Here is a 25,993-nt window from a genome sequence, read left to right as displayed (position 1 = left end):
GATGATATCGTTCGACGTTCAGTATGAGTTTTGTCGTCGTTAACACCGTTTCTAATTAATTTTTTTTGATAATTTAGTTTTTTTTAAATTATTAAAAAAAAAAATGTTTAGATCATAAAAGCATTTTTTTTTAGGGCATTTTTCGGGTTTTTTTAGGGCATTATTTAGAGTTTTTAGGTCATAAAAGCATTTTTTTTAGGACATTTTATGGGATTTTTTATGTCATTAAAATCCCAGCCCTAATTATAACTTATGAGTATTTAAGAATATAACGTCTCAGAGTGTAATACCCATAGTACGATCAAAATAGTTACAAACGTCGTTGGTTTGACACACATTTTATTTATTATAATTAATGATAATAATTATGTAAACAGATCACTGACCACTGTGATCGAATAAATAATGTATGACTTTTGCAATATAATGTAGGACGGTGTCGACACGTTTCACATTACTATAAAGTACCTATAAACTACACTGAGTACAAACAAATTAACAGAAGCACTAACTGAAGCATTATCCACAGTGTACATACGAAACAAACTTCAGTTAGGTGATCAATCTTAAAAGGGATACACTTATTACTTCAAAATTTAATAAAATAAAATATCGACTAATTTATTACATTGCACACATTCATGTGGCTTGCCGTTGAAAGGTATACTATTTGATTTTAACAAATATATTATGGTTTAACGATTTTAATTTTTCGTCAGTCTACTTAAGATCGACTTTCCCAGATTTTTAATATTTTTATTTTATTTTCTCCAAAAATATAAGTATTCCATTTAATTTTTAGTACAAATTTTCTTAGGATTTAGGGGGATAAAATAAAAAATGTGGGAAAATCGATCTCAAGTAGACATGACGATAAAATTAAAATCTGTTTTTAGAATTCTTATCGCTTCACTAGATCAGTTGGTACGTTGGAACTTGGAATGAAAATATGTCTAAATTCCTATGTTCCACGTGTGTTGGACAAAGACATAAAATCACCCCTTCCAATCCCCTTAAACATAGTTTCTAATTTTTAAGATATCCTTAAAAATGTATCTGTAGAATAATACTGACACATTTATGTAAGATATTCATTATTTTATGATTTTATTGTACAATTAAAAGTATATACAATTTGTGAACTGTGTTCGAAAAAAACTTAAAAGATTTTAGGTCGTTTAATTAAACGTATATTAAGATTTGAAACTTATAGGTAATTACAGATTCTGAGTGGTGTGAGGAATTAAGAATTTTTGCAATTTACAATTATATAAACATGTTTTGTATATCACTTTTTTTAAAACACTTTTTAAGTTAGATGCATGGCTAGAAAGTTTCGTGTAGTATGTACCTTTAAATATCGAAAATCGAGTCTAGAATAAATGGCACTTCGAACAATTTAATTTTTTTTTAGCATTGGTAAAAACTAACGGCAGGTTTCTCAAATGGTTGAAGATATTAAATAAGTGTTGTCTTTACCTGTTCTAGGATTCTTGTAATTACAAAAGTTTTATTTTAAAATGTTCATCAACTTGAACTGTATCTTAAATGAAGTAAACGTGACAAAATTGTTAAGCATTTTATATTTTAAAAAGTAAAGAAAAGAGTACTTTACAAAAATAATATCTCTCATGTAGAAATATATTACCTAATTGTTATAAGTAATTTTATTGATTAAAATTAAATATTATCCTACCACCTAATTAAATATACATAGTTAAAATATAAAAATATTTTTGATAAAAAAGAGATATAAAATCTGTTTTTTGTGAAATATTTATTATGTATACAAAGCAGAAGTATAATATTATTTTAATATAATTTCAATAAAATAAAACTATAGTAAATAACATTTTAACTGTTTTGAACAGAAGATAAATTGGCTACATTCCATTTTGGTCTAATTTCAATCTCTTAGAGACCCACCCAGTATCACCTATAAATTATAATATATTGTTGAGAATAAATAATAAAATAAAATTTGTAATTTTTTTTTAATAACATGAAAAACACTGTTTTCGTAAAGTTATCAGACGTTTATTAATATTTCTTAGAGAATTTATTAATAATATTTTTCAATCAAAAAACCCGTTTTTTACAGAAATATAAAATAAAAATGTAATCAAGTTCTAACAAATTCTAGAAATTTCATACACAACATTATTTTAATATATTATTATTACATAAATAAATACGTAGTGTTAAATATGGCAGATATAAAAATATTTTTTTAATTATCGTTCCTCCAAGAAATGTATTTATTCACAACATAAACATGTTCAATTATTTATTATTTGAAACACAATATTTTTTTCTGTTTATCACATTGAACAACTGAAAGTGGACATTTATCGAAGACAATATTTTATTCACTGAAAAATATAATTTTAAACGTCTTATAACACTTTCGTTTTGGTAGTTTTCTCTTACAAACATATTATGTAGTAAAATAAAATCTAAATTGAAAGTTGAAGACGTAAGATGATATTATAAATAAGGGATACAGTGGGAACAATTTCGTTGGCAATAACCTATTAAGTAGCACTTATGGTATATTAGGTTGTAAAAGGAGAATTTAAAATAGATTAGAGGATAATAAATAAATCCAATCTACTAGCGGAAGTAGTGTGGAAAAATGTGAAATAAAAACAGGAAACTTCTTTTGTCCTTGTATTAATATCAATCTAGTATTATTTATAAGCTAAAACCCGAACATACTGATTCAGATTTTAGTATGATGATATAGTTCGTAAAATTAACCATGTAATGTTTGAATGTTAGTGTTAGGAATTAATTTTATTTGCCCTTCAAGATAAAATAAATGTCTTTAACAAATGCATTTATGACCACTAACCTCCAAAAAACGCACTTCAAGTAGTCTAACATTTACCTAGTTTTTTGATATGAATAAATTATAAACACCCATTAATCGACAAAAATATAATAAGTTGTGTTTTTATTTAAATGAAAGTAAGTTTGTTTAATTATTTATACCATAAATTGTATATTATACTATACAGTATTATGTTATAATTAAATGCATTATATAATGCATTATATAATAATTTATAGCCGCATGGTCAATTTAAAAATAAAATATCTTCGTTTATTGCTTCCAAAATAATATGAACTATATAATAATTGATTATAACAACTTCTACAGAAGTGGTTTTTAATAGTAAGAATATCTATTAAATTTAACCGTCCATTTTCTGTTCTCTAAATGTCAACATTAAATTAGAAAATACATTTTCTCTTCCCTAACCATTATATTTATTTAATGGTTGAATACAAATCTGATAAATGTTATCAATTTAAAATGTTTCTCTTCAATATACGACCAATCAGTTTGAAACTTGTATTACATTTTACCACTGAATAAACGTTAATAATAACGTATATTTTGCTTTCCTTTTACTCCGGAAATATTATTTCCACGGATGAAATACCTAAGCTTTAGGTACTACTAATTTATTCTTAAATAACGGTTGGACAATTTATATAGAATTATAATCAGATACATTTTTGTACTCACTAATAATATATATATATATATATATATATATAACATATATTATGAAGTATATAATAATTAAATTTATAAAATGGAATATTATGACTATATTCACAAAAATAAAATTTATCCACGGTTCAATTATGAGTACTTATACGCAACGTATATTTTACATATACATATACATATAGCATTTGCATAACATATTATTATAAATATGTAGAATATTGGCATAATATTGAGAATTATGTATTTATATTAAATGTATTGGAGAATGTAAGTAAATTGGATATAATGTATTACATATAAGCACCAAGAATTTATTTTTAATAAAATCGTTAAATTCTGTTGCAATACATATTATAGTATAAAAAGAATATAACATTTTCTATTGTGAATTAATAAATTTTTAGTTAAATATAATCGCATCTGTTCAGGACCTAAAATAATTGTATGAATACATTTAACAGTAATACCGAAATTAATTCAGTAGCTTATTGTACAAAGCACCACAAAAACGATGTACTGAAAAACTATTAAATTTCTATCTCTGTTCATCAAACATGAAATTATTTCCTACAAAATTTATATTCGCAGTTACTAAAAAATATTAAAAATATGATTGATAAATAATATTTTTAAATATGAATGTTAATTTTTTGAAATTTGTCAGTTTGTTCAATATAAATTGAATAATAAATAAATAAATATTTGATATACACTTAAATATAATGCACCAAATGTACACAATTAACTAGTTATATTTAACGAATATTTAAACGTATTTTAATATTAATGATGTTAAAAGAAGTTTTGATAAGTTAAACAATACATTGTTCTTAGAAATTCTGTTTTGAACGTAAATTTGTGAAGGGACGAGGTTTTAGTTTGTCTTTTTTATGTTTAACAAGTGTGCAAAGGGACAAAACATGTATACTTACTACCAAATATTTACGAAATATGACCTTTAGTTATTATTAAACTAATATTACTTGGTACCTACATCTAAGTATTAAGTTTAGTTTCAAAAATTATGGTATTCATAAAAAAGGTAAGATCAATGTTATTATATAATGTACATGTTATGTACATGTGCAATATACATTTTTTAATATGCATACATCAAAGATCAAACACACAGCTAAAATTATTACATTAACACATTAAATTTCCATCTGATGTGAAGTATTTTATGTAAGCATGTGAGAAAACTTATAAAATATAATATATTTTAATCGCATTACCTATAAAACAGTTGGTATAATACATTTTACCAAAACAGCAAATATCCCTAGTGAAAATATTTAAACCTTAAATTTTGGATATAGATAGGTTTTTATATCTTAATATAATATTACGATCTATAAAAATATTTTCAAAAACTAAATATCATTAATTTACACTTAGTTTAGTACTACTAGATACTGAACTTATTTGACTATTAGTATATAGAACGTCGTTTCAAAGGCAGTAATTTTATGGTTATTTGATATTTGATCGTATGCTAAATATAAGGTTAAATAATGGCTGAACATCAATCGTTTTATGTAGAGGAATTCAATAGATAAAGAATTTATCTGAATATGTCTATTTAGCTCGTACTAATCGTCATCATAAATATTTACAAATGTTTCTTATTCATTTCAAAAACACGTTAGTGCAATGTGGTAAGTCGTTATCAGTGTTTACTCAGTTATCTTGTGACATAAATTTAAGAAACTTAGGTTTTACTCTATCTAAAGATTTATTTTATAAATATAAATTATAATGCACTAATAAGATAAACTGACAAACGTAAAGGATTTAGGTTGTACGAGCCATGATTTATGATAGTGACCTTCAAAATATTTTATATTTAGGTATACGTTCTTCAATGATAATCTATGGCCATTGCTAAATTATATGTACCTACTGATAAATTAACTAAAGAGTAAAGAAATATAGTTAAAACGGTGTTCCACTATACATTATTTATATATTATGTTTAAGTTAAATTGTATAAACAATTATATTTTAATAGACATTTTATACAATAAATACAATAGTATTTATATTTAAAATATAATAATTTAAAATAATGTTTGTATAATTCTGATCAAAAATAAACGTGTGTCTGTACTTATAAATGCATGATATATTTTTAAGGAAAATTATATTTTTTAAAAACCTACCTAAATTTTAGTTAAATCTCACGAAAATATTTAAAACTGTACACATTACAAGAAATAAATTATCAATCATTCATATTATATTAGTAAATGAATTCTGAGAATTTGAAATTTTACTAGTTCTTAATAAATACTACAAAAACTATGGTTTAATTAATGATTTTTATAAATTATATACTATACAACATATTTTAATCTAATAAAATAAATAGACTAAACATAACTTGAATGCTATTAAGGTATTTCAATGCAGCTTATCAGATGTCCTGTAATAAAACACTTCTTAATTTTCATAAATATTTCACTGAAATAAATAACTTCAAGATATTAAAAAAAAAATCATATAGGTGTTAGTGATTAGGTAATTGCTGATTATTATTTAGACATAAATTATTTAATATAACGTAGATTCCGTTGTAATTGCATTTTTGCATGAAATCTGGTAAAAGTTGCGTGTCACCAGTCCATACTTATAACTATAAACAAAGGTGAGCATTATAAGGGTTAAGTTTATTTTTTACAGTGCATACTTATTATCCACATTATTAAATTATACTAAACAACCATGAAAAAAAAATGGTTTAATCAATGCATTTTTCTAATTAATAAATAATTATAATTAGTATCAAATGTAAATGTAGAACTTAATTTGTGTGTACAATTCTGCTGTACATACTTTTAAACATATTATGTTACTAAATTATATAATATAATATATTATGCTTATTATAACATTATAATAATAGTTAATTACACCTTAATATTATAAACGAGAGTTGATGATCAAATGCAGTGCAATTTTCTATTAAAATAATTTATTTCTAAAAAAATCATTTTCAATTACCTGAAGGCTAAAATTGCATTCAGTCACCATAGATAAATTATGTTATACGGGAACTAATAATTTTATCTTGCTTTTAATTATTGCTCATTTTTTTTTATCGTAATAGTATTATCTACTATAGAAAAAAATGTCAACTCTCGACATCAGTGTAGTGAAATTGACTATCCAGGACGCCGTGTTACCTAATTTTATTATTACTTGTTTTTATGTTAAACCACCCGAAGTCTTTTTGTATAACGATCAATGGTCTTAAACAATATATTTCAAAAGTGTAAAATAACCAAAGAAGTCAGTATAAGTCAGTATACTCTGCTATGGTTGATTTCAAGTGTACCTCGTCATTTTGTTGGTTACTGTATTGGATGTGTTAAATTTGAATTCAATGGTAAATAATTGCACACGAAAAACGATTCTGAGCGAAGACGGTCTAATAATCATCCTATATTTCAAAGGATATTTTATTATGTTATCATATTTATATTGATGTTAGTAATTTATTTTTTTATCAGTTATACTGTAGGTCAATCTAATTTTTAACATAAACATATCGCATATTATATTAAATATAACTTATTATAATTTCATTTCACATAATATTACTAGATCTTGTTAAAATACTTATTAGCCAATACCAAGGAACGGTTTGAATAGGTCATGAAATAATTGGATTAAAATGTATCTAAATATATTAAATTCTGAAGGGAGTGATAAATGTTTATTGATTTAACAATGATGTGTATTTTTAGCTAAGGATTGAAAATTCTTTTTTTTTTTTTTATAGATTTCAAGTTAAAGTTATACTGTTAATTTTGGGTAAAACTAGATATTTACACGAAGAATAATAATTTTAGTTATTTCGTTGTAGGTATATAAAGAAAATGTATACGATACACTTTAATTTTGACCCCTTCCCCCTCCTTAATGTACCAATATGATCCGATTTGCCACTAGAAGCAAACCACTCTCGGGGTTAACGATTGAAGCAATATTACAGCTCCAAAAGGCTACAAATCACAAGAAGACCATCGCTTTTCAGTGAATCTAAAATATGTGATAAATATCATATTATACATAAGGATTTTGTTTATTTAGATATTATAGTCGGTACGAAAAAAGGAAAGGTATTGTCGAAATTGTGCGGTGGCCGTTAAGTATACTCATATAGTACATAATATAAGCTGGTCACTGTGGAATAAAGATTATAAAGCCATTTAGCCATAAGCTATATTAAAGCATGTTTTATTAATGTATGGTAAATGTTTTCAAATTTACTAACTATTTTTGATTTATACTATAAATTATAATATATAGTATTTGACTTTGTACTTGTTCGAAAGTTTATTTTATATTAATCTGATAATAATAAAGTATTGCAAACCATTAAAATATACAAACTTACAATAATTGGATAGATTTTATGATACGTATGCTTAATATCGAAACTTGGACAACTTGATGTTATTACTGATGTTATAATGTTATTATTAAAAGGAAATTTGAATTAATTAATTTGAAATTACCAATGAATTATACTCATATACTATTCAAACTTTTCTTCTATGTGCTAACATCGAGTAGTGCAAATAATCGTCAAACATATGTATTAGCTATTACATGTGTAATGCAAACAACGGAACAAATCATATTGAGTAAAAACTTACAGAACACCATACATTGGTGATTGAGACCAAATATTTAAACCAACTAGGAATTATTATTGATGTCAGATAGACAAATTTCCATTAAAAATTTGATATTTATTCGTGATATCCATTAATTGGATTTGTGGTTTGTATCACTGTAGATTTTAAAGGTATCAATACTTCGATTTTATGAATACAAGAAAACTACCGAATACATTCGAAATTTAATATGGAATTAATTCAATGTTTATTTTTATTATTAGTTGATAACTAAGCTATTTACTTATTTAAAACATTGACCAAAAAAAATTAAGATCTCTTCATTTCATTATTTGTTCTAATGCAATTTGTAATTATAATTATCACATTACTATCTTGGCGATGTGAGAGTGGAGCTAAATGAGTGCAATATATCTTAGTATTTATATCTTGAATGATTTTTTTTTAATTATTTAAATATTTATGAGTGATTAATATTAATTTTAATTTTAAACAACTATAATAATATTCAAAAGTTATAATAAAAATCATATTTAAAAAAACTTTATTGTTGTAGTTTTCAAATATTTTTTATACTAAAAAGTAAAAAGTTCTTATATGCATATATTTATAAATATTAGTTTTAAAAACACTCCATCCATCAAAACTATATTATAAAAATAAAATAAAATTATCTATACAAGAATTATTAAGTTCACAACAAATTATGTAAAGAAAGCTTTTGCCTAATGTTTATGACAACGATAACCCATACTTATTAAAATAATTTTTTTAATTTTTTGTTTCTCAAAATACATATTGTTCAAAATAGAATTTTACCCAAATTGTTTTTAATTCATGAAAAAGATTTTCATATTATTCCATTTTTTTTTTTTAACCATAAACATTTAAAATTAGTTAACGAATAAAGCCGGATTGTTTAATACATTAATAAACGTCGGTTGTATTTAATGGATTTTGCATACAGTTAATCACTTGGCCTTCATTATTTATTTACGATAGGTATCCATAAAGGCGTAAAAAACAATTCCCATTTTGACGTCTTTAAACGACGACCACCGCTTACTAGTATGAATGCTTCACGGTAAAAGGGTTAATTGTGTTTTTTTATTAATCAACTAGCTAAACTACCTATTGAGTATAGACACCACCTTTTTTGGACGTAATATAATCGAAATTATTCAACCGCAGTTGGTTACATGGGGATAGATAGCAACAATATAAAAAAAGAAAAAAAAGTGGTCTCTTATTTTTCCTTCCTCCTTGCAAATACGAATATCCTTTGACAGCATAATTAATCAAGTCGGATAACCCAACGGCCATCTGCTTGCCACGGCCACTTTGTTAAAAAGTATTAACTCGGTTTTTGAAAACCGGCTAATTTGTGTGAGAGTGTTAGTAGGAAATGGGAAAAAAGCAACTGTCTTGTACACATCTGTATGGTACAAGTTATTATACTTATGGGTTACAGTGTAAAACTACCTGTTTAACGTCCACCTAAGTCCTTTAATACACGCAATCGTAAAAAATATTTTATAACCTACAAACCATATCTGAGCTATTTTTACCGTTTTTCTCGAAACAGCCTACAAAGTATAGTTAATGCTGTGCTCGTTGATAATTTATTATGTTTTATACGCAACTAAACTGCAGTGCGCATGTCATAACGAAAGAAATAAAATCTATTCTGTTTGTCTAATAAAATCAATAATCATTATTTCCCTGTTTGTATAAGCGAAAAAAAACAACACTATTATAATAAAATAGAATCAAAAAAACATTAAGTACCTATTTTATTCTATCCTCGTACGTATAGGCAGTAGGCACTGAAAAAGTTATCACTAATAATCATTAAATTATGTAATTTTTAATAATTCCATCCATATTTGAATTTTAAAACTATTTCATATCATTACGGTTTGATAATAAATTAGAAAAATGATCATAAAGTTTAGTAGACATTTTTTTTTGTTGATAGATTTTATATGCATATATCCTAGGAACGTATCACGCGTATATTAGGTACTATAATAGTAAATGTTATTTTTCCAAATATCAATCTAAATATGTATTCTCATCTTTATAATTTAACCATATACTATTATTAATTTAATAGCTTAAATATAATCAACATAAATTGGATAAATTTATCATTTTTAGTAAATGTTAATATTCTACTTAGAACTTAAAAAAAATGTATTTTTTATAGATAATAAACAATACAATTATTGTCAAAATATAATTTCGTAATATTGACGTATTGCCGGTGTAATTATCACGTAAAGTATATAATATATTTTATCAATATATTGGTACCAAACTATTAATACCTAACTTCCGGAATAATTAAGAAGAATAAACAAATATAATATTATTTGGGATGGATACACATAATGTGGATGGTTATGCATATATTATTAAAAAAGGTGGAAATATATTCCACTCTGCAACGTTGTCAAAATAATAAATTACCATATACCTAACCTATATGCTGTGTAAATCCTGTAATATTTGTATAACGAACATAAATACATTATAACATGTCAAAACCACATGAACTAAATTATCTGACGTGAATTATTAATAAAAATTATAATTTTAATTGTTAGCTCTAATCAAGTCCGATGTAGTACGTATGTAGTATTATTTATCACCGCATACGTGCAAAATACATTAACCGGTGTAGATATACATTCCAATTTAAACGTGAACGACAAGCTTATTCGATATTCAGCTTAGAAGATCAAAATTAGACCAGAAATTCTAATCAAAATTGTTACCCACGATAAAACCATCGGTAATTGGTTATACATTTATAATATAACACAGCGTTTATTTAGCATAAAACTGTCGGTATTCTTTGAATATATATATTCACACTCGTTCAATTTATAATTGAATTCATAATAATCTAAAACCAAATTAGAATAAAGTTATTAAAAACAAATTTTAGCGTAGGTACCAATATTTTGTTAAGAGCGTTTGACGCATTTTCACGAAATTTATCAAAATCCCGAAAAATTGCTTTATTTTATAATGAAAAATTCATAAAATTTTGAATATTTATAACTAAAACAATGTTCCATATATTTTATTTCTCATTATTCAAATTGCAATTGCATATTCTCATTGCAATTTCAAAAATATTTTTTAAAGAGCGTATGAAATTTAAATTTTAAAGAACTTGGATGTTCCAGCTTAAAATTTCGGTTTTTCATCACAGGGCTTAAGTTTTCTTAATGTGATTAAAAAATGTTTAACTGTAGATGCTTGGAAAATTTCGCCGTTACTTCAATTATAATTTTATTTACTCATTACAATTTTTATAAAATTGTGTTAATTTTAAGGTATAAATAAGCATTTTAAAATATTTTAGGCTTGATCAACAACCTTGAAAATTTAATAGGAGCTTCCATATAAGTTGTTCTCTTCACAAACCAAAAAAAATCATAATAGGTACTTAAGCGTTATTTTTTTAGAAAGCATTTTAGTTTAAATTTTGACAAAATTCTTTTAAATCACGAAGATTTTAAAATTATTTCGTAGTAAATAATGTTTTGAATGTTCAATTTTTATATCTAAGACTTGACAATTTAACACCTTTGCACAATGCTTATCATAAGTAGTTTTCTCTGATAGCCAAAAATATATATATAAGCACAATTTTAGTGACTTTTGAAGTTTAAATGGAAATATCCAATGTAATATTCAAACAAAGTATTGCTGTTTTAGTAACCTATTTTTTTCGTAAATTTTAATATTGCATCATTTAAAAATATTTAGAACAATTTATTTTAAGATATTTTATATTTATATCGTATAACGCCCTCCCGTATTACTAATAGTAATATAATATTATATCATTAATCTTAACCCATACAATCAATTTTTTTATTCTATTTATTATACTATGTTAATTTTTAACAATATTATAAGTGTTTATTTAGTGTTGATGTAATACTTGTCATACGCAATGTGTATATGTTGTAATATAATATTAAAATAATTTACCAGAATAGGAATATATAATAAAATGTACTAGGTAAGTAAGTACTTAGTAGTTAGTATAATCATAGGTATTGCAGTCTGACAGGCCGTCTCTGCTTAGAATCATTTTTCGAATGCAATGATTTATCATCGAATTCAAATTTAACATATCCATTAAAGTACTCTACACGACGACGAGGTACTCTCCACACCTACTGTACAGCAGAGCGGCAATACTATAGGTTTGCCCATCACTTTTATAATACATAATTAATGTCTACACTGGTACAACATATTTGGCTGTGTTAGGTATATAACTTTACAAGCGATGAAACTATAAAAGTAACATAATATTGATACATTAACGTATAAACGTCTATATCATAATATTTATAATATTTTGATTTCGAAAATACTATGATACTCATATCCTTTTAAGTTTTAAGTTTTTCTTACCGTATCATCATAATCAATATTTCTCAATTGTAATAGTTTATTTTGCCGATTGCTAGTAAAGAATACAATAAATTCACATACATCGTAGTAATATGATGTATGTAATTTAGATCTACACTTTATTCTTTAAAATTTTAAAGTTATTTACGTTTTGAAGTTGATTCCTTCGTAGTTACTTGCTTATTTTTTTGGTTTTGATTGTTAAAATGATTAACAAATATTTTCAAATTACTCAATCGGATGAAACATTTTAATATAATTTTATTTTTATAAAGTCACAAACAATAGTATTTAATCTGCCATGTCTTGATACAATCAATTTTTTAAACTATACAGAAAACGCATATGAGCTTAAAGGCCAGATAAGTGCATATTATTAGTATATCACTCAGTGGGTGTTATTTTATTTGTTTGTTACTTTCTTGAATTTAAGATAAGGTAAGTTATAAGTAGAGCACTGAAATGAATAAATTAATTTTCTTTTCATTTCAACTATTTTTAAATTAAAATACGGGAAAGAAAGCATAAAGATCATTCGTGTAATTTCCCACAATATATCATATAAATTATTTATGAACTGTGTTTGTTAAGATTGCTGAACAGTGTATAAAGGTCGGTCGCCATTGTTGATATATTCTCGTCGACTTGAAAAAATATAAAATTTTATGAAATTCTGTTGACTGTAATGGTATCAGTTTGATATTTCTTATATATTTTAAGGTTCTATTCGTGTTTTCAATAATGCAGTGCAACTTTTAAGAATGGTAATCAACACAGTTACTTAATCAGTTATCAGTAGTATTGTTTTTGAATATACTGAATTTTACTCGCACAATGTTCATTTTTATTCGCTAATATCCAGTACACACGACATTTGTTAACCATAATTACTACTTATATTTCTATAATTTCCGGAGAAAAATAATAAAACTGAAGTATACATATAAATTTCAAACAATATTTAATATAATTATTATAATTTATAGGTATATACAATTGTATTCATTTCATCTATAACGGTACTTATATTTCGTGTAAATTATAAACTAAACATAAATACATATTTTATACAGCAGATAATAATTTATTTTACACTTTCGGTATTTTAAACCTGAATATTGAATTCATTTTTTTATTTTTCAAATCAAGCTTATATTTCAGTTACCTATACTTATGTATTATGTTCTTGTAGTTGTCCAAACGCATAAGTAACTTAAGCTAATCATTGTAAATGGTTATTGATTTTAGTAATAAATACTAATTAATATTAATTTGTTATTACTACTGTTTAATAACCATTTAGAAACGAGTATTTAACCTTGTAAATTAACTCATTGTATTTAAACGAATATATTTAATGAAATCATGAGGGCTTCTATACTTACTAGTACGAAACAAATAGGTGTATAAAACGTATTGCAGTTCAATCAAGTTATTGAAATGTATACATCACACTTAGAGTGAAGGTCGGTACCATAATGTTATGACCAACATTTAAAAAAATATATATATACTGTTCAACTTTTAATATTTTATAAATTACAATATAAGTACATGTAATGCATTATTTCATAAGATATTAATCTATGTTAAGAGGGACAATGCTTAAACAAATTGATAATATGTTAATCCTTCAAAAATATTATCGTCTATGATTTCTGTAAAGGGTGATTTTCCTCTAAAATCACTCGAAAACACAAAAAAAAATGATTTTGCGTGAATTTATCTAGTCCATGTGAAGCGTGGGCCAGAGAGATACAAAACTTACATTTTGCTGACATCTTAATACAAATCGAGTCATTTAATATCCCGTCAATTCAATGCACGTCAATTTTTTACAGTTTTATGCATCAACAAATATTCAAATAATAAAAATAAATAATGACGTATTTGGTATAAAAAAATTACATAAATATTGCAGTATATTTAGAAAATTGAAACATTAATACAGTGTTGGTAAATTATTAAAAGATGAAAGCTTAATCAATATATTATACACATATTTATAGAATGCTCACAAGATATTAAATAATAACGATGTGGTAAGAACTTTTGTAACATAATTATTTAAAACGTTTTACAATTAACACAATCAAATACAAATGCGTAAATAACGAATAATTAATACAATTATACTTACATACACTCGGTATTTTTAAATCAATATTTTATTTATAAATCCAATTTAATATGACTTATTATGATATTATGTACAAAATTAAAACAAACGTAAAATACAAGTTTGTGCGAAAAAAAAAGAACAACGGCAAATACATAAATTCACTCAACATTTTTGATCACAACTAAGTTAAAACGTATCAAAATTAAAGTAAAGGTTCATTAAACTGCGTGAAATGAGTGGCAAGCAAAATCGAATCAAATAATATTCGTTCAATTATTATAGAGTTCTTCGATTAATCAGTTTTCAACTTCGTCAGCAGTTCCAAGATTAATAGCTTCAAACTTATAATATAGTGTTTAGGTAAACCAAAATTAGTTTTTTTTTTTTACCTAACATTTCATCATACAATATTAACAACACGATGAATTGACGTCACACGTGAACTGACGGCAATACGTTGACGTGTGAATGTGCGATGAATTAACTTGATACCTTCGTTTTAACTATGTAGTTTAGTGTACGGAAAATGACGATGTGTATTTATTATTTAACACATAATAAATTTGCATATTTGTTGAAACTAATTATTTTTTCGATTCAAAATAATTATAAAATACTCGACAAATTTAAATAATTTTTAGTTTATCGATTTGTATAGCTTATTATATTATCAACCACCGTCATTATATTTAAAATTTTCAAATAAACGACATTGTAAAATATAGAGTTTTATTCGAAAATATGTAATAAATAAACATATTAAAATTAAAACAATTTTGTGTTCAATCGAATTACTTTTAATAAATTATAATTTTTTTTCATATTACGAGTACATATTATTTTATTATTTTAATCGTTAATAATTTTAATAAGCATTAGCTAAATGAAATACGTTACACGTGTTTATTAAATTTTGTTCGTTATTCTTTCTTTTTCATAATGACAGGTTCATATAAAAGAAGATATTTAACAGTGAAAAATGTATCGATCTCGAATATAAAGATATTAATTTAGGTACATTACTTATTAAATACCTATACAAATATATAATTTCAATGAGTTTGAACTAAATTATAAGTTTTAAATAACCAGTCAAAATTATTTGTTCAATGAATAATAATTATGTATTTATTTCTAATTAGTACTTACCTATTTATCAATAAAATATATGCATTATTAATTATTATAATCTATAAATAAAAAAATTTTGACTTAAACCGTTAAACCAAAAATTATATAACATTTAATACATAACCGTTCAGAACAACATTAACACACTATTTTTTTTTTAAGTAATAACTAAACTACATAAATTATATAACTTTACAGTTGCTATTAACATTTTTTTTTCTTTGGAAACTTAAATCAGTTTTTGGGTGTTTAAAATTTAAATAAGCGCTTATTTCGCTTAAAAATTATCCAAGGGACTGTGGCTATTGATAAAGTATTTTAAAGTACAAATAACTAACAATAAATTTAAAAAAGTTTTTTTTACACATAAAATCATAAATTCTTAAGTTTAGTCCTATATAAACGTTATTATACTAAACTTTATTAGGTAATCATAAATCATAATAATATGTTTAACACTCAAGATTTTTATTTTCCAACTCGATAATTTAATCAGGCGCAAATTTATAATAATAGTAATTATACACTACCTATATTATATCCTGCGTGAAAGCGAGTGATGGTATGACGCGCCTAACACCTGTTTTATGTATTGCTTTTTTATTTTACAGTTTTCCATGAATTCTTGATTGTCTGAAATAGGTAGGTACGATGACGTGTGTCCAGTATTTTATTACGATTTAAGTCTATCAAAAACGTTCTATATCAATTCGCCCAAAAACAGAGTGTTATAAAAAAAACCATTGTAAAATATTTTATCCCGTCGGATTGCTCCAATTTTCAATTTGCAAAATTATTTATCATGTATCATCCCTCGCCCTTAATTTTATATCAACCGATCTCCGTCTGTAACTAATCACAGTTTTATGTATAATATACAGTTACGCAACTGTATTAGGCGAAAAGTCAAGTTTATGACGATCACGAAGACGTGTTTGTATTGTGTAAAATCGAATGTAATAAATATATTTATTACGTTTACCGTCTTGTAAACTCATGTCGGCTACAGTTGAGTACAGCCATCCCCGTCTCTTCCAATATTTTAACATTTATATTATATTTTTCAACATTTATCGGGACGGTTGTGTAAAAATCAGACCCGGGTGTTATCCGACTCGGTAATTGTTTACTATTAGTACATTATAAGTAATGTTTGAAAATTTCATGAAATTTAAAAAAATGAAATATTTCAGTATTTTAATAAATTTTGTTTTAATTTTAAATAAGTTTTATATTTACATATAATTGTCATGAATCACCTTCATTATAATTGTATGGTACCTAAATGTATACCTAACCTTAGGTATTATACATTTAAAATTATATTCAAAATGTTTAAATATTTTAATGTTTAAATGATACAAGTAGGTATACAATAGTATAATACATGCATATTATATACCTACTGAATTCTTACGTTAGAATTTAAAACACTAAACATTGTGTTAAAAAATAAGTTTCATTGTGTTTTTATTTGTGTAAAAAAAATTTCAATGTTTCACGTTTTTGTGGAATATTTCATACTTCAAACACTAATTATAAGTACATTATATCTGCGACGAATATAATATAAAAATAAATAATAATAAAGCAACACAATATAATAATAATAGATGTGTATTTAAAATGTCTTCTAGTAATTGAGCTTGCGTAGCATTGTACAATATATAATTTATTATTAATTACAAAGGTATTTAAAATCACGACAGGTGATGGATAGGAAATGGGAATCACGTGCAGTGCTTAGACACGGCGATGACAAGACAGTCGACAGACACATTAATGTTCTAAACTATGAAATTTGTATTATTTTACAAATATTTGTGTTACAGTTCATAATATTATTTAAGATTCTAAACGGAGCGATAAATATATTGTTTTTACGATTGTGTTATTTTTGTCTGTTAGGAGCTGTAAAAATAATTAAATTATTGAGTAACTATCTGTAACTATTATATTTTGATGAAATTTGATATTCAAGCAAAAAATAACGATTTCTCATCAAACGATTTTCTTATTTTGCTGTAAATCTAAAACAAAGAATAGTAAATATTTTCCCGAAATGTTCACTTTAATTTTGACTGTTTTAAGCTATTTATAGACGTTAACATTTTTTTCTTTCTTTAAATGATCATAAACAATTTTTTTATTGTCAAAGAACTTAAAAATGTATTCAAGCTTCTTCATCAGACATAAGTTGTTATTACTGAAGTTTAAAAATAATAAATGAGCACAAATCCACAACAGTTGGAAATTATTTTGAAGTTAAAAATGTCTAAAAATGTTTGTATAGGTACATAGCTAAGATTTGAAATTTTAATACAAGGTTCCTCAAAAGCTGTTATAACTAGAATTAAAAATTGAGGGTAATTTATTTCACAAGTATTTTTATGAACGTTTGAAATTTGAATTTTGACGAAATTAGAGATTTACGCACAAAATATCGAATTCTCGTTAAACAATTTTCTTAATTTGTTATAATTCAAGTAAATTTTAACTAATTATTTTTATAAGCATTTTGTATACATGGTATTATCTTTAAAATATTTTGAATATACGTATTAAAGAAGGTCCTGCTCTTGATTACCTATTTATTTTTCTCCTATCTCTAGTTCGATTATCCTTGTATGGCCCAAAAGGCACTCTCAGAATTTTAGAATTTTCCTTTCGAAAACTTCTTACTAAACTTCTCTGATTCCCTGCGAGAGTCCATGTTTCCTATTCGTAGAACACCGCTGTTCGTCATGAACATCTGGGCTTTTAAGATTGATAATATAGCTTTTGACTATGGTAGTTTTTGATTCTATTTTGTTGCCATTAGTTTGTGTAACTACAAGATGGTAATAATACAATTTTATATTGAAAATCGTAAATGTCACATAATATAAAAATAGGTTTTTTTTACGATAGACGCGAGATCACAGCTCTGCAGGCCGAAAACTACAGCCTGGAACGACAGTTGTTCAGCTACCAGAAGAGCATGTCGCTTGTTCAGAGCCGGGGCACCACGTACTCGGACGAACTGGACCCGACGGACGTCGGAGACGGTGGCGGCGTCCCGGTGGACGATCGTGAAGATCAGCCACATCATCAGCATCAGCATCAAGGGGGTGGAGGTGGCGGCAGTGTGTTCTACGACGACGGCGCGCCCCTACAGCTCCAGTCCGCGGTCGTCGTCGGCCCTGACAGCTACCCGCTGCCCCAACACCACCCACACCACCATCAACAGCAACACCCGCCGCACCATCAACTCCACCATCATCACCCACTGCCGCAGCCACCGCAGCAGCACCACCACCACCACCCATGAGGTCGGCTGCCGTTCCACGAGACCGACGACGGCCACCGTCACGTGCCGCACTATCGGCACTCGGACGGCGGCGGTGGCCCGGCCACGTGGACGTCGGTGGCCAGCAACGCGGTCACTACAGTGTTCAAAAAGGCCCAGAGACGTTTCAGCGTCATCCTCTACAACAACAACAATCCCATGTGAACGTGCCAAAAACGTATTATAACAATAATATAATACCTGCTCGTATGATTTCAACTCAATCGTTTTAATAATAATATTATTAGGTAGGTTTGATACCCACTGCATGATAATATTGCGTTTATTTTTTACTTAGTTTTAGGTGCTTGTCGAATAGGCGCATTCAATTTTACTATACATATAATATATTGTTATATGTATAGAATGAGTGTGTAGTAGAGAAATATAGAAAGAGAGTGAGAAGGAGTGTGTGTGTGAGAGAGGGAGAGAGAGAGAGAGAGAGAGAGAGAGAGAGTGAGAGAGAGAGAGTGTGTGAGAGGGTGACAGGAGAGGAAGGTCCCCTAAAACTTTCTTGCCCGTCAACCTTCAGCCGAAAAAATATACCTATAATTACTGCGTATTTCGAACTACTACAAAAAATAGTTCAACGAATATATTCTTTTTTTTTTGACACTACGTTTGTTGTATATATGTATATATTATTATAATAATACTTATCGCAAAATCCCGACGACTTTCGTCACGCATAATATTGTAATATATTCACATATATTAGGTATATTATGCATATTCCGCAGGTCAAAATATGCCCCTAAGGTATAATAATAATTAATAATATAATATATAGTATATACCAACGTAACTATTCAAATAGCTTTTAAATATTGAAAAAAAAAAAAATCATAAAAATATCACGGAGCAAAAAAAATAAGTTATACACATTTTTGAATTTTATGTAAAATATCCAAACTGAAAATCCCTTGCAGATAATTTTTTTTTTGAAATTTTCCCAATTTTTAGCAGACTAGTTTGCGTACCTATTTACGCATTTTACACTGATGATTCCTCGGATCATTACCTATAATTTTGTTCTTTTTATACCATTCCGGAATACACCAAAAAATGTAGAGAGCTCTCAGCTCCTACTGAATAATAAGGTTAATACTAAATACAATCAAAACTACTTCTATCAAAACACAAATTATTTTTAAAACTTCAATATCATATAATGTACATCATTAAAATACTGTTATATTTGTTGTATATATAATATTTATGCTTTAAATGTTTAAATTGATATTTAGGCTTTTTATCACGTTAAGCCTTCAAATTGTTTCATACTCCCAATTTTATTTTCATTATTTGGCTCGAAAGACAATCTAATATCGTTCTACAATATAATATATTATTTCATGTCAGAGAAAAATGGCATTGTTCACACGGAGTTATTTTTTATTTAAAATACAATTATTTTATGTTTGCGTTGTGTAAACAATACACTTAATGTTATAAATTCTAACGTATTTTCTACAATCATCTCTCAAAAATTATACATTTGTACGCAATCTGATTATGAAATAATATTAAATTAATGAAATGTATAAATATTAGGACCAATAGTAATAATGATAGGATCTGGGATCGAAATGGCAGTCGGCATCTATATCAATATTTTATCTTAATCCTTTTTCGCAAGGGAAAGATAAAAAACCAACGCGCAAAACCACTTTTTTCCCACCGAATAAAAGATTTATTTCATGAATTTTGGATTTTATAATTTACTCATTCGCCAATAATATTTATAGTTATCTACATTATAGTTATTCTTCTCTCATTTTTATATCAATGAAATTTTGTTCAATATATTAATCAATAAACCGAATAATATAATATGACTTGCATAACTTGACATTGCATTATATCTACTTAAATATAAATTAATTATATGGTAGAGTTTGATATGAAAATCATCGACCATTTTGTTTTAAATAGACTTTTAATATTATTACTCGTAAATTTTCAGATTAAAATATGACTTTGTTTCTGGAATGGTAAACACTAAAATTTTAAGAATATAAGGCTATGTTCACAGCCAAGTGCCTATACTACATAATTTTAAATTTACATTATTGTTTAAAGCGTAAAACTTACCCTTTGGCTACTTCCAATAAAATATGATGTTCGATCTCCCATCTAGATTAAATTATCGTCAACTTGACAACACTAGAAATACATTTACACTGGTAACTAATCGATTACGTACATCTACGATAAATTTTAGATCATCATGTATTCAATTATTTTCCAAAACAACAAACAATTGAATAATTATAATATTGTATATGCCGCGTTCAACAATTCATCTATTGTTTTTTTTTTTTTAATATCTATAAGTGCTCGTCCCAAATTCTGATTTAAATGTATTATGTGTTGGAAAGTTCCGGTCAGTTTTTATATCCTTTCATTTGCAGTGTGTGTGGGTTTTTAATTTTTTTTAGCTTTTTGTTCATAATTTATAATTTATATTCATGTTTCTTCGGAACATCTGTATTTAATTAATTTGCTGTGAAACACGTGATATTTATATTTTAAAATAACGTGCGTATAGAGAAATTATTTGATTTATTATAATAAAATTCTACATCCTCGTATCGATTCAGGGGAAGATAAAAGAAAAGATATACCTATGATGGATCATACAACTTATCACAATGTCCATACATTACACAGGCAGTGAAACAAATCCATCCATAATACCCATTTATTCCACCTTTTTTAAAAACCTTTTGGAAAATCATTTTGTATTTATTGAAAATTAAAACAATTCATGCTCTTAATATTAATCGATTGGTAATCGAATACCACGAAAATAATATTAAAATGTCATCTAATATTAATAAAAATTATAAAAATAATAATGTGGATATATATAAACCAATATTGAATACGGGGTTTTCCATAAAATATAATATATTCTTCACACGATTTTATACTGAATTTACAAACCGAACGGGACGAATACTTGTGTAAATCATTGATATTTATAATGAACGAGAAGTATAAAATGTATATGTACAATACGACAACATTTTTCTCAAAATTGCAACTTTAAATTGTTTTTCATTTTATTATTCATATTCTACAATTCCAATAAGTCACAGTTCGTTTTTTGAATATTTTACACGCTATTTTTAATATAATTTAGTTATTACTAAATTTAGTTTTCAAACGTTTTCTGGCAGTGTTGGTAGGTATAAACAAATTTTGCTACAATACAATATACTTCTCAGCATTTCAAAAATAATAATTAAATATTATTATAATATAAAAATTAAAAAGTATACGTACTATCTACCTATAAAAGCGTACCGCGTATTTTTCTGGTTCAAATGTAAGTACCTAGGTTCATCCGAGTCGTTGAAAACATTAATTTTAAAACTTAGTAGATGAAAAAAATACCTTCTGTCGTACGTATGTGTGTTTATTAATTTTACGTCCGGTATTTTTGGAATGTTCGACTATATTATTATGTTTTGCATTGAACCTTTTGTGGTTCTAGTTTTACGAATACTTTTAAAACACGAGGCTGAATTTCACGTGGGATTAATGGGGTTAACCCCATAAAACCGTATAGAAGTTTTCGAAATTGAATTGTTATGGTGATGATTTAGAAACTTTAGGTATAGTCGACAAAACAACCAAATACCTATATAGGTACTTCTTAAAACTATTATAATATAATCAGGTAATGCATTGCCATTATTTGGATTTAATTATATTTTTTTCTGAACTTAATTTTGTTACGTCACAATAGGACCTAATATTATTGTTGGATTTATATAGATTACAATTAAACTTAATAATGTTTAGCACACGCAGGGGTCTCTGTATCTCTGTATTTCGTGACGGTCGGTACACGGGCCCTCGTGTTCACCAAAATGAGCACGAAAAATTTAAGCGAAAATTCTAAAAAAATATTTAGTACACGTTTGTCGGAAAATATTTTAAAGGTTTCCCCATACGTATATATTATAATATTACATAATAGGTATACGTACGGTAATCACAAACCGACTCGAAAAGTTTTTTTTTTATGTATTCGGGACACGTATCCATGCATTCAAACGCCCAAAACTGCAATGCTAGGGTTTTTGACTTGAATTTTCTATGTTTTTTTTTCTCCATTTTTGATCTAGTACCAACAGAGTTAAGACACGTGTCGTCACCGTCTGACTTTACAACGATCCCATTATTACACACGCGACAAGCCCGCGAATATATTTTTCACCGTTTTTTTAGATTTTTTTTTCTACTTATATATTATATTTTCGTCTTCTCGCGATCTCGTCGCGAACACGCGTAGGTATTCGGTATTGTTACAAAGTCGGTGCATTATTAGAAATTTAACACCCATGGCGTACCTTATATATGCTGGTAAATGCATAGGATATACGGTATATACCGCAAGTACGCGTTATAGACGATCGATTCACATTTATGAAAACGCATAATATATCATATTGTAGTACATTAGTACATGACGACGTATATAGATTAAACGTATTTTTTCTAAAGCTTTTGAAAAAAAATTTAACTATATTTACTATTTGAAACTGCAAAGATTGGTTTTTTTAATTAGACGAATTATTTATTTTTTATCCGTATTTAGACGGTATGTACATACCTACAAAATAATATAGTATATTATGTCATGTTAATATATTATATAGAATGTACTTACCTATGCGGCTACGCATTAGACGATTAGAGAAGGTAGGTATACGAATTGTTTATTCTGGAACGCTGTACAGACATATATTATACTACCTGCCTCTAACCAATGTCATATTTTATGTAGGTACATAATATAACATGCATTATTATTGTATCTAATATATATTCGGTGTATGAGATATATTTTTGTTATATGTACGCAAATACGAAATTACAAAAACTAAAAACACCATAAGCACCCTGTGTGCGTGTATAAGATAACTGTAGAAGGCACCTATACTTTAAAGTTGTTCAGTGACATTTTCGATGGACGCTATTTACATTTTTAAACGTTATTGAGCTAAACGTCCTGCGGTATAGGTACTTTTAGCATTTATAGTACATTTTGCTGCTTGTGATAACGGACATGAGTAGCTGCGTGAACCGTTTGCTATACACCTACGCTATTAAAAAGCACAGACGACCGACAATGTACTATTATTAAAAATATTATATATTATTATAGTAATAACTGATTTTGTTTCAAACTGATTTTTTTTTTTTTTTTTAACATTATATTATATTCTTAAAAATAGTTTTATTTCGATAATAATATTGTAGGTAAATTTTTATATTTAACACGGGGCGTACTGCGTAGGTACTTGTTTCGAACACACCACGTATATAACACGAAAACCATTTTCTCCCGCCAATATAATATATTTTGTGTGTCACGCATTTGTTGACGGGTCCTACAATCGAATATCCTTAAAACTCTGTTTGGTTTATCCAAGGAAGTTTTTTAGGATATAATTCCGGTCGAGCAGACATATGCGGGTGGTATCGCGGAAAAAATCAATGGGAAGAAAAACTTTTCGTGAACGTTCTCTCTGTTCCTTACAATATCCCATATATTTCACATTTACGGCGAATTTCTCAATGCTACGCCTGGCATGAATTTATATAGAATATTAATATGAAAAAAAAACTTATTTTTTTATAATGCTACTCTTGTACTTTCTACAGTAGACGTATATGTGTGTAAATCTAAGCTATAAACGTTAAGTGATCCTTAAAAGCTGCACTATTCGATTATACAATAATATATGTATCTGTATGTATATGTAATATAATATAACAATGTGTATTACGCACGTATACATATAATATGTATATTACCATCAGCATTTTGACCACTATTTATCTGTCAATTAAAACAATTTTTTAAATAATGATTCTTACTTATAAGTACTTATTGTGATATCGATTTGTTTCTATTTATATTTTATAATCATAATATAATGTAACGAACACTGTAGGTGTGCGCATTTATGAATATTATTATTATTATTATTATTATTATTATTATTATACGTCATATAAAATATTATGTGACGGCCAATTTATTATATACGACGGCTCTAAAAAAATAAATTACACATTGAAATCAACACGTCCACACCGATTTAGTCCCCCGGACCAACGGATTATCGTTTGACAACCGTTCGCGTCTGACACGGCCGTTTCGTGATAGTGTCTACTTAGTGATATTATGTTCTATATAATAGACGTATATTATTCAGTAGGTGGTTTCTCGATTCAACTGCTATACCGACAACTTTACAGGACCGTGCTACTCGTTAGTCGTTTCTACCAACCAATCATCCATGTAGGAAATGCATTTGTACTTCCTTACCCACCAATATCGTTTTGGACGAGTAAATATCGCTTTGAGATTACTAGCCGCCCAACTGTACAGATGCATAATATAGATACATAATGCCCGTGGCCTAACAATGATTTTGTTATTATTTATCTCGGTGATTGCTAAGTGGGGCTCAAGTCCATCTGACCCGACGACGACGACCGGTGTCGACATTGACAATCTTTTTGTAATTCCCTTCATCGGGGACTACTTCCGGTGTTACGCGTTGATTGCATTTTGATATTATTACGATGTTAATAATAATATTATGTTTATATAATACGATACACTTTACTGATTGATCAATATTCTTAACACAAAACTTAAATTGTTCTAATTTTTATCATTATCGTTAAACATTTTAATTATACGAAAATAATGTATTATTATTATTATTATTATTATCTAAAATAAACCAACAATAGTCTGTTTACTATTG

General features: G+C 26.6%; 1 protein-coding gene across 1 annotated transcript in view; it reads left to right on the top strand.

Annotated features, from left to right (window-relative positions):
* The window catches only part of LOC132941294 (uncharacterized), a 129,699-nt gene extending 103,724 nt beyond the window's left edge, over positions 1 to 25,975 (top strand). The window contains exon 9 of the mRNA XM_061009287.1: positions 18,776 to 25,975. Coding sequence (XP_060865270.1) covers positions 18,776 to 19,175 — 400 coding nt within the window. The 3' untranslated portion in view covers positions 19,176 to 25,975. The remainder of the gene's footprint in view (positions 1 to 18,775) is intronic.
* The last annotated feature ends 18 nt before the right edge of the window (positions 25,976 to 25,993 follow it).

This window comes from Metopolophium dirhodum, chromosome 3 (genome assembly GCF_019925205.1).
Source record: "Metopolophium dirhodum isolate CAU chromosome 3, ASM1992520v1, whole genome shotgun sequence".
NCBI lineage: Eukaryota > Metazoa > Arthropoda > Insecta > Hemiptera > Aphididae > Metopolophium > Metopolophium dirhodum.
Note: the sequence above shows the minus strand (reverse complement) of the source record. Positions and strands in the feature narration are given on the sequence as shown.